The 11,543-nt window shown below is 49.8% G+C and overlaps 1 protein-coding gene across 5 annotated transcripts in view; it reads left to right on the forward strand.

The window, feature by feature from the left end:
- The window catches only part of SCFD2 (sec1 family domain containing 2), a 411,092-nt gene that overhangs the window by 372,279 nt on the left and 27,270 nt on the right, over positions 1 to 11,543 (forward strand). For 4 of the 5 annotated variants that reach the window (XR_004482531.2, XM_004268274.4, XM_033425441.2 and 1 more), the window contains exon 8: positions 10,248 to 10,367. The exons of the other annotated variant lie outside the window; for it this stretch is intronic. Coding sequence is in view for 3 of the 4 variants with exons in the window: in XM_004268274.4 (XP_004268322.1) it covers positions 10,248 to 10,367 (120 nt within the window). In the remaining variant the exon portion in view is untranslated. The remainder of the gene's footprint in view (positions 1 to 10,247; positions 10,368 to 11,543) is intronic. 5 annotated transcript variants of the gene reach the window in all.

The raw sequence follows: 11,543 nt of genomic DNA on the forward strand, positions 1-11,543 counted from the left end.
TTCTTTGTCTCTCTGGAGAAGAGAACGGAAGCAAAGAGGCTGGTTTTGTAGCGTGAAGACTCAGAGGAGCCAGCAGGAGAAATGTCCGAACAGTGTTAGGCAGGGGGGTGCATGTTGTCAGGGGAGGTTTTGGGGGTCGCTTTTCTATTCCACATCTCTCACTTTTCTGTTTGCTTTTGTAAATAATAGAAGGCCATCTAGTTTATGCTCTATTAACACCACTGACCTCCTTCTACTGCCCATGTTTGTTTTCAAGAGGCAATAGGGAGTGGTGGTAACATCCGGAGTCAGATGGTCTGGGTTAGAACTCGAGCTCCCGCACTTACCAGCTGTGTGACCGTGGGTATGTTGTCACTTAAGCCCTCTGTGCCTACGTTGCCTCATCGGTAAAATGCGGATGATAATAGTACCTACTTTACAGGACTGTGGTGAGGATTGAGTCCATACATACAGAGGATTCACACCAGTACCTGGCCTACAGGAAGTGCTAAGTATGTACTTGCTATTTTTATTTGCACAAGTTCGTGATCCTGGCCAGACTGTGGCTCCTGAGAAAAGAGCCACCTTGAGTGTCTTTGTATTGCTGTACAGAGCCCGCGTGGGGGCATTTGGTGCATACAGATTAACTGCTGAGTGAACAAATGAATCACACAGAAGAGAACTGACACCTTCCCCCAAAGTCACAAGCACTTCCTGTCTCACTGCCGACTTGCTCTTGCTAAGAGACATGGACTTTCTCTGCCTGTGGGCAGCCATGTTTATATGGCTGTGCGGTGTTTTTCCAGACCCCCTTTCTCTTCTGTCCTGTGAGTCCCGGCTTGATGTCCTCGGTCTCAGCAGACACCCTCCCTCCTGGAGCAAGGTGTGGGAGCCAGTGAAATTCTGTGCCCGTGCCGTGACAAAATGGCTCAAGGGAAGAGAGGCCAGCTGGGCTCGACCCTGGCCACCTGGCACGGAGGCAGAAGCCCAAGACAACTCGGACCCCAGACTCCACCAGGAGCACTTCAGAAGCTCCGCCTCTGCCCCGCAAGCACTCCTCGATCAGCCCCAGTGCTGTAGGGAGGCCTCGGAAGTGGCTCACAGAAATCAATCTTATTGATGTAAATGTCCGCAGACAGTGAAAGTTAGGAAAAATGCCTGTGTGTCCAAGATTCTCTGCCTCAAATAAACCCTGTGTGAGAGGGAATCAAGGCAGCTGTATGTTGCCCTTACTAAAGTCGGAACCTCATCTGTGTCCGGCTACAACTTGTTAAAGTCACTTTCTTTTCATTGTTTTAGCTTGTTTTCCGGTATAAATCAGACCCTCCACAGAAGTCTCTCATCCCCCGCCCAACCTGTTCTGGTTATCGCTCGTTACATAAGAAGCCATGTCAGAACACTGGCGTAAAATATTATCCGTCATTTATTTTGTTCATGTATCTGCTCTCTGGCAAAGCTCAGCAGAGAAGAATTCGCCTCCAAGATGGTCCACTCCCATGGTCAGCAGATGGACGCTGATTACCAGCTGGTAGCTCAACCCGGCCTGTGAGCTACAGGACTCAGTTCCTCTCCACACAGGCCCCTCCACGTAGCCTGAGCTTCCTCACAGCATCCCAGGGACAGGCATCCTAAAAGAAATTGCCAGGTGGGAAGCCTCAGAAGCCACAGGGCATCACTCCTCAGTATCCTGTTGGTTGAGGCGGTCACAAATGCCCACCTGGATTCAAGGGGAGGGATATACTGTCTTCCTATGAAAAAGGGAACCAGAGCGTGCGAAGCAGAAACCATCGCTGAGGCCACTTTAGGAAAATGCAGTCCGCACTTTACCTCAATGTAGGAGTGGCTGTCCGGCCCATCAAGGGCAGTGTTCGGCTAATTCTAGTTTTCCCTTCAATCTAGAGGACAGAAAATGTACTTAGGCTTCTGATCTGCTTTCAAAATAAGCGAGCCCAGAAAGACTTTGATAATCAAAGGCATGCCTGCTATTTGCCCACAATCATTTTAAATAATATAATCTAAGGGAAAAAAAAAACCTTTCTGAGTGATGAGCTGGAGGACTTTGCTCTCCCAGGTTCCCCCCATCAGGCCCTGTCAAGGAAAGCAGGCAGGCTGGGGAGCAGAGCTGGGTGCCCACGCGATCATTCTTCCTGCAGTTCTGAGCAAGTGTTTGGAGTCAGCTCAGCGCACTCCTCCACCAGAGGCTAGACCTGTGGTTAGCCACACGGAGCTGTCGGCTTCAAAGGGCGGTGCCCTGGGGGGAGGGGGACTATCAAACTCCGAGAGAAACAGCTTTGACAGAACGTCACATTTTTTAAACAGTCAAGTCTTCTCTCCAAATGCCTGTGCGTAGAGCACCTTGATCCCTGTAGAGAAAAGCTTGATAGTGATCTAATAAATAAAGCGAACCATACCTTACCGCTCTCACAATTTAATTTAAAACGAGCATGTCTAATAGGCAGCACTTTGAAAATGCGTTGCTGGAATTTGTGGTTTGGATTTCAGTCTCCTGAAAATAATATATTTTATATCTACTCCATGTGTTTGGACTCCAACTTGTTTTGACTAAAGGACTTGATTTGTCAAGATGTTTTCTCCGCTGGAACTGCTGTGAGGGCCGTCGGTTGTATCTAATGAACTTACGCGAGGCCCTTTTACCTCCTTTTAAGAGCATTGTGAAACTTTGTGTTGTTGTTGTTCCATTTCTTATATGGCTGTGCTTCATTGGAAAAAAGAAAAGATTTATGAAAAACACTCAAAGAAGACCCAGTGCTTGCCTCTGGGCCCTTAGTATGAGTTCCTGTGAGAGCTCCATGGCCTTAGGCAGCAAAAGAAAAGGGCCCACAAGGAGAGAGGGCACAACTGCTCAGGGTAGCCCTAAAAAGCTGGAGGTGGTGGGGGGTAAGAGTTGAAACACTTCAGTGGCAATTAAGCTGCCACCAGGTTGCACGAACTCCATCAAAGAAAGTCCTCATTATCAGGACCGAGGGGGCCTCTCCGGGAACCTAAGGGCGGCAATGTGGTGGGCCTCAGGAAGGATTGGGCCCGAGAACTAGAAAGCCAGCAGGAAACCAGACAGTTCTGAAGGCTTGCTGTGGCCTGCAGAAGATGCCGAGAACAGCCCTAGCACTGTGTACATGCTCAATAAGTATGAGCTGAGTGAATGGCTGGAGAGCTCTGCCACAGCTTCTGGTGCTTCTTAAGAGCTCAGCTTTGACTGGGCCTCGTCCGTCTTAGGTCAAGTCTTGATTCCCAGTGAAGGGTCTCGAGTGGGCCCAGCCTGGGTCGGGGCCCATTCCTGAACCGTTCAGTTGAAGTTGGGGGGCATGATCACACCATAATTACATGGCTGCCAGGAGCCCACCCCATGGCCACGGGGATGGAGGAGACTATTCATGTGTGGGCGGGACAGATACCTACAGATGCATCTACAGCAGTGGTGAAGGATGCTGTAAGGATAAAGGGCAAAAGCGATGAGCCTCAGGTGCCATTTGATGTCAGATCCTTGGACTGGGAAAGCTGGACGTGCCTGGAGGTCATCTAGTCCCGCTCCTCACTGTTTGCACAAGAAAAATGAGACTCAGACGTGAAAAGTTGGCTTAGGTCCACTATACTTTGTGGCATTTCTGACAAGAGGAAAACATCTTAGCATTTGGTGTTTGTTGATTAAATCAGCACAAGTCTTGGAATCTATTTGCAATACTATTTATAACTGTTGTTTATATTTTCTTCTTCTTAATTATGCTACATAATGTGGTTTGATTTTTGTCTAACATTCGCTAAATTTGATCCATAAGGTCTAGTGAGATGGATTTTGGTAGGAATCGTGAAACAAAAACTTGGTTTTGGCAGGCGACGAACTTTGTTTGCCTGTGAGCAATTATCAAGAGCCTCTTGTGTGCTAGTCGCTCTTGTGGGGAAGGAAGATACAGAGACAAAGTAGCCATCCTACCTTCCATGGCATAGCGTACATTGGAGAGCTTACAGTTTGTTAGGGAGATGGACAAGGACACTGAGGGTTGAGGGGACGAGAGGTAAGTGGTATCTGGGTGGGGTGTGAGGACACAGAAGGGGGAGCTCAGTGTGTCCAGCCAGTAGGAGTGAGGAACAAAGTGATGAAATGCCGGGCTACATGAAAGGAATTCCAGGTAGCTCCAAATGGCTGGGTCTAAGAGCAGCCTGTAAAGAGTGGAAGAAGGTAAGATAGAGAAATAAGCGGAAGGCAGATCACGAAGGGCTGGAGGCTTGACATTCGACCAAAAACAGTGAGGTTCCATGGAATGTTTTTTAGGAATTTATAACCAGTGTATGTGTTATAAAGATCACCTGGAAGCACTGAGAGAGGGGGTGGGGGAACATGGCCAGACTAGCATCAGGCTGGGGAGAGAAGGTGAGAAGATGAGAGTTGGGGTGAGGTAGGGGCCGAGGGAATGAGGGCAGTGATGCAGCGCCAGAGGGTCCCACAGGACCGGGCATTGATGGGATGTGGAAGTAAATGAGAGAACATTGTCCAGGGTCAGTCACCCAGTCAGGGATGGCTGGATGGCAGGTGTTAACGTTCTCTCTGACTTGGAAGCAGGAATGGAGAAGAAAATAACTTGCATTTTAGAATTTAGGTGCCTGTGAGACAGCTTTGCAGCTCAGCAGAGCTGAGGGGCCACTGGCCCATGTGAGGGCCAGACCGTGGACAGGATAGGGCCACCCAGGGACGGTGTTTGCGAGAAGAGGCCCAAGCAGTCAGGAACACAGTACGTGATGGGGCAGGTCAAGCAAGAGGAGAATCCATGAGGAAGAAGAGAAACTGAGAGGGCTTAGAGAGCAGAGAGGGTTGGGGAGGAAGTTTCTGGAAAGCAGAAGCCATCCACTGCAGCAAATGCAACAGTTAGGCTGAGCTGATGGCAGAGTGACTCTGGCAGATGGCAGCCTTTGCGATGAGATTAAATAAAGACCCACGAGGAACCTGGTAATTGGCTGACGTTGCTGAAGAACTAAAAGTACAGAGTTTTAAGAGATGAAAGCTAGTAAAAATGCTGTCAGTTTGAAGAATCTGTTTATAAATGAGAGCATGTGGAATGTATCCCACTCTGGTATGAGACAGACCTGGATTTCTGTCTCAACGCTACAGCTTATCAATTGGAAAACTTGGGACAAGTCACTTCACCTCTGTAAGCCTCACTGTCTCCATCTGTAGAATGGAGCTTCTACCTACTTCATAGAGTCTAAGATTGTGCAGAGTAACGCTTGCCCCACCCCCTGCTTTATTTTCCTCCGCAACACTTATCACCTTCTTCACTTACCAATTTACTTTTGTATTTTGTCACTCTCCCCAACGAAAATATAAACTCTGTGCAGCAGGGAGTCCTCTCGGGTTCGTTCGCTGCGGAGTCCCCAGTGCCTAGAGCAGTGTCTGGCCCATAGTAGTTGCTCAATAAATATTTGTGGACTGGATGAATAAATGAGTAAAAGGTTGTGCTAGACCTGAAGTGTTTGGCGGCAGTGGCAGTGCTGTTACTTCCTCCTGTTGGGAGAAAAGCCATTACCAAGCCACCTTCAAAGTCAGCATGGCGGGTCTCAGGGCCCAGTGCCCTTTGGGCCAACGCTCCCATTACGCTGTCTCCCTCCTACGAGGCCCGGCCCATCGTTGGAGGGTGGGGGACCTGACCCTTGCCTGTGCTGGGGACAAGTAAGTCACACATGTAGAGAAACAGATTGGAGGAGAATCAGCAGCTGGGTTCTTGGAACGCCTGGAGAACTCCAGAGAAACGGGGAGCAGAGGAAACCCTTCTCATAGAAACCAGTCAGGACATCAAAGAGTGCTCTCGGGACCACAGCTGCAGAGAAGGTGTCGGCAGCCCCTGCTTCAAAGGCTGGATGGATGGTGGGGAGAAACTATCTTCTCTGACCAGAACCTGACGTCTTAAAATCCCAGCCAGCGAAGGTTTAGAAAATGAAAGAAAGAGCAATGAGTCTGACTTGCTTTATTCATCTGTGTGTTTGTGACGGCAGTAATGACGCTTAAATCTTTCATCATCCAAGTGCCTTACACCATGAACCCACATACAAGTGGGACTCAGCCGAATGTGGCTGGTTATAAGGAATGTGTTATTCTGATGGAAAAGACTGGGAAGGCTCCACTTCCCAATAGCCTGCCGATTTGACATGTTCTAAAAGGAAATCTGGTATCAAAACATAAATCTAAACAGAAACCAAAATGGCAAACAGCAACATGCATTAATGGGGCCCGTTAATTTGTACCACAATCAACATTCCCTCAATTCGTTGGCCAAAGGGTATTGTTCTTTGTTGTTGCTGTTCATTTCTTTTTTCCTTTTCATCTTTCAATACATCCTTCCGAGATTCTCACAATGTACTTCAGAGTCCAGCCTCTCTTATGGAAAGCATATGTCTTTGGGAACGTACTGTACCACTTGCAGTTCTGGAGCCAGTTGTATTTCTGTCCCAGCATTAAGTGAGAAACAATTGTTTGTAGGGTTGGAAGGAACCCCGGTTAGTTACTCAGCCAGGAAGAACCACACGTAAAGCAAAGAGAGAGTGTCTAAAAGATCTCAAAGAAAAGAAGAATATCTCCAGTTACCCTGTGGACCTCATTCATTCATTCATTCATTTTATTCATGCAACATTTGTTGAAAGTTTATCATGAGCTAGCTCTATGCTCAGACCCCAAAATACCGAGATAAACATGATCAATCCCTACCCTCCAGTAGCTTACAGCCTAGGAGAGGAGATAGACAGGTCTATCAAGGTCGCAGTCCAGTGTGACAAGGCCAAGGCAGAGGTATCTGTCAGATTCGGGTCATGGGGCAGGAGTTGAGAGGTGGTTAGGGAGAACTTTTTAGAGGCGAGGGTGCCTTTTAAAGAGAGTAAAAAGGAAGGAGGTACAGAAGGGGAGGCAGGGGTACTTTACACAGAGGAAACTGTCCATGCCACATAAAACGAGATGACGCAGTTGGTGCTCTAACTGTTTAATAACTGGAATGTCATGGGCACAGACAGGCCAAAACCCACTGGTGTGGTCCCAACCAATGCCTGTGAGCTAAAGATCTTTCCTACTAATATGGACAAATCCCCAGGGTATATCATTGAGCAAAACTAAATCTGATATCGAGTGGCTAGAAGTCAAGGTGGCCGTTACCCCTTGGTGAGGTAGTGACACGAAGGGGGCCTGCGTGGGGATCCAGAGTGCTGGCTTTCTGTTTCCCGATCTGGGTACTGGTCACAAGGATTTGTTTAGTTTGTGAAAATAAATTGAACTGCACACTTGTGATAAATGCTCTTTTCAGCGCAAATGTTCAGTAAAGTGTTGTATGTTTAACAAAAAGTTTTTTTAAAAAAGACCTTGCATTCATGGATGGCTCAAGTCCTCGTGAGTGACTCCAGCAAATAGTGCATATGGAGGAGATGAAAATAGAGGCATAAATCAAAGCCATGTGAGAAGAGCCTTATATACTGAATTGAGGAGTCAGGAGTTAGGAGACTCCCCGGAAAGAATGTGAGCATGTGATGGAGCTGAGGGGTGTTTAAGAGTGTGGCCTCTGCAGTTTGGCCCCTGGCTCTAAGGTTTAGTCACGACGTGTAAACTTTAGTCTCTCCATCTGTAAAATACGCCAATGATTGTATTTGCCTCCTAAGGATTTTTGACAATCAGATAAGATAACGCACAAAAATTCAATAATAAATATTTGCACTTTCGAAAGCTTACTTAGGCAGGAACGAGGAGACTGGATTGGGGTGGGGGTGTGTGTGTGTGTGGCCAGACCAGGGACAGGGAGACAAATTAGAAGACTCTAACAATAATCTAGTAAAGAAGGAATGAGAGCCAACCAGAGCAGGGATAGTGGAAATCAAGGAGAGATCAGTGAATTGGAGGGGGAAGAATGAACAGGACTTGATCTGGGAGATGAAAAAGACAGCACAGTCCTAGATGACTCTCAAGGGTCTGGCTCAGGTGACTGTGAAGGAGGTGATGTTCTTAGAAAGTCAACAGAAGGAATAGACTTGGGGAAAGATCACGCGTCAAATTTGAAATCTGTTGAGTTGAGGGATCCCAGGAGGCATCCAGGTGGAGATGGCCACAGGAACTCAACAGTGATGCTAAAGACATAGATTTGGGAAGCATATGAAGGATTCTTGAAGGCATATGAGTAGATGAGGTCCTCAAGTGAGAGAAGCAAGGGGCCAAAGATGGAACCCTAAGGAGCGTCGACACTTAAAGGGCAGACCAAGAAAAGGAACCTATGAAGGAGTTTGAGAAGGAATCAGTGGAAAGGTAAAAGAGATAACCAAGACAGTGTGCTACTGTGGAAGCCAAGAAGGGTGTTATCCACTGTGACAAATGCCACAGAAATGTCCAGTTAAATGAAGACAAAGAACTGTCTATCGACTCCTACATATGACGGCCATTGGTGACTGCAGTGAGAGCAGCTCCAGGGGAACAGTGGAACAGAAGCAGGATGGCCGTGGGTGTGTGGTACTCGGACTGGAAGACAGCAGTCAACAAATGCAGTCAAGGGGATAGAGCTACAGTGCAGAAGGTTGGGGGGTGGGGTGAGGTAAAGATCAAAGGGTTTTGTAACTTTTCCAGTGTTCACCACCACCCATTTTGAAAGAGTTTAGACCTACTTTTCCTTCTTTCTTTCTGCCTTTCATTTCTCTCCCTCCATTCCCCTATTTCTCTACCTCCCTCCCCCCCGTCCACTCTGAGTTTCCTCTCCAGAAGCCAAGGTGCAACTTATATAACTGGAAATACTTACTGTATTACCTTTTTAAGTGTTTTTAAAACAAGACATCGAAAAGTGGGTATATTTAAGCAGGGGAGTCAAAAGAACCAAATTGAGAAAGGAGTTGGAGTTGGGGTAAGAGCAGGGGCTTCCTCTCTTCCTGTCAGCCTGATGTCCCACCCTGCTGCTCCAGGGGACCGTCCCTTGGCCCAAAGATGGCTTGTGTGTTAGTGGGTGTGAATGAGTACAGACATTTACCACCTTTGTCTACCCTCTCCTGGCTGGAGTCAAGCCTGTTTCTCCCACCTCGGGCTTCAGTGGCCATGCAGGCAGCTGACAGCATCCTTCCCATAAGGACTCCATTGCTGCTGTCCCGGCTGGGCCTCTGGCCTGCTCCCCCGACCTGGTGACCGCTTGCCTGCGGCGCTCGGCTCACAACACTTCTGCCCACTTCTCACCGAGCCATCCCGGGCTTCCAGGTAGGGCTCAAACACACTGTCTTCAGGAACCCCCTCTCGTCCCCTTCAGTTAGTCACTAGGTCTATATGTTGGCCTTGCACATTTCCTGAGAGATTACTGGGAGACATTCTCATTTTAGTTGTTTTTTTTGTTTGTTTGTTTTTGTTTTTTTGGGTTTTTTTGCGGTACGCGGGCCTCTCACTGTTGCGGCCTCTCCCGTTGCGGAGCACAGGCTCCGGACGCGCAGGCTCAGCGGCCATGGCTCACGGGCCCAGCCGCTCCGCGGCATGTGGGATCTTCCCGGACCAGGGCATGAACCCGTGTCCCCTGCATCGGCAGGCGGACTCTCAACCACTGCGCCACCAGGGAAGCCCTCATTTTAGTTGTTTTATAATACTTTGCCTCACTGGAGGAATTCTCCATGACCTCCAGTGCAGTGCTGCACGGGAGCAGGACCTCAGCTCTGGCTGAGGCCAACCTCAGCTGACTGAGGCTGGTTTGCAGAAGGTAAGGGCGTGAAGTTTGCACTCGAGGGTGGGTGCAGGGCTCTTGCATCTTTGCCCACCCTCCACCGCCCCCTCCTAGGGCTCTAACCATCCGTCAATTCCACAGACATTTACTGAGCACCTACTCTGAGCCAGAAACTGCGCTAGGCACGCCGGGCATTTAGCAGTGAAGCCGGCAGACAAGATCACCGCCTCGTGGAGCTTGTGTTCCATTAGAGGAGACGGCCGTCAGGGGAGAGATGGTGACCCCAGGCTGTGACATGTGCTTGGAAGGAGATGCACGGAGCTCTGTAAGGCAGGAGCACGCTTATGCTGAGACCTGCAGACCGAACAAGAGGGGAAGTTGCCCTCAGTCTTCTTGCGTATTTAATAGTGCCCACTCCTGTAACTTTGCTTTCAGTAAAATATTTATTGAAAGGGCTGTAGGAAGGTGACATGCTGTGCATGTTCCTGGTCAGTGCACTCACAGACCACTAACACATCCGACCCCTAACAGATCCCACCCTCTCTGAGGGTTGTTCATCTCACCTGAAGACGCCTCTGACGCCGGCGGTGGTTTCTTTTGCAGGTGAGCCGGCCTCATCCCAGCGACCACCCTCTTCTGATTCTCTTCGTGGTGGGCGGGGTCACAGTCTCGGAAGCCAAAATGATCAAAGACCTTGTGCCATCCCTGAAGCCAGGAACCCAGGTACCGAGTCCTCAGTGATATGATCTGAACGGGAGGCCTGAGGCAGGAGTGGGGAGGGCAGACCAGGGCCTTCATTAGGCTCCCCCGCGCTCCTATCTCCATCCCGCTGCCTCCTTTCCCCCTGCTTCTTCTGCCTGTCCCAGGGCCAGGACCTACTGTGGGTGGAGGGAAGGGGGAGACCTCTCCTACCTCTGGGTGGCAAGTGCTGAAGCGCTATTCCCAATTCCTACAGGGCTTGTATTCTCTGGCGTCCAATCGGTGCTTAATTACTCAAGAGTTTTGGCTGCTTTCCAGACTCCAGATAATTGAGGGTGACTCCCGGGGACCATCTCCGCCCTGTGGCAGGGAGAGGACGGGGCTGGAGGAGTTTGGGAAGGGCCCTTGTCATGACAATGACAAGTGTAGTATCTTTCTCCTCTGTAGCCTCCTGCCAGGTCCCGTCCTCCTCCCCACGCAAATGCCCGGTGGCTAAGACACAGCCCTCTAGGTTTTCCAGGCCCGAGTCTGCATCCTCCCTCCGCCTTTTACTAGCTAGGTGATTGGAGTGAGAAAAGCCCTCCGTTTTCTCATTTAGGCTACGGGGCAGGGTGGTTGGGAAAAGAGTGCCTTGCCCGGCTGCTTACTGCTATGGGCAACCGAGGCTCTGTCCTCTGGGGGCTGAGGGGCCTCAGAACTGTCCTGCTGGGGCACCGGGAGCCTGGGACACCTTCCCATTGACCCTCGCCCCCCGCCCAATTGAGACTTGCTTTCGGGGCCTGTCTTCAGCTTTGCCATGTCTGCATGCAGCCAGCGGCTTTCTGTGGTTTAGAGAAAGCAGAACAGAGATGCCAGTGCAGTGCTTCAGGTAGGACCCTGGCTTACGTGGGGGACTGTCCGCCACAGGCACACGGAGCCCAGGGGGTATTCCAGCCACGCCTGGCTGCTGGTCTGGGTGGGGGGCAGTGTACAGTGCCCTTGTCTCCCAGCTCCACTCACTCTGTATACGCACTCAGCCAGCCAAGGAGCCCCCACCTCTGCTGGCATCCGTAATCTGTACTCCGTAGTGCAGCACTCAGCGGGCTCACTGACTGCTTCCCGTTGCTGACAAGGCCTCCTCAAGCAAACACGAATTCCTTGAGGACAGAGGCTGGGCCTTCCCAGGCCTGAGCACAGGGCAGGAGCTCCGGAAGCCTTGCG

Source organism: Orcinus orca, chromosome 4 (genome assembly GCF_937001465.1).
Source record: "Orcinus orca chromosome 4, mOrcOrc1.1, whole genome shotgun sequence".
In the NCBI taxonomy this organism is placed as follows: domain Eukaryota; kingdom Metazoa; phylum Chordata; class Mammalia; order Artiodactyla; family Delphinidae; genus Orcinus; species Orcinus orca.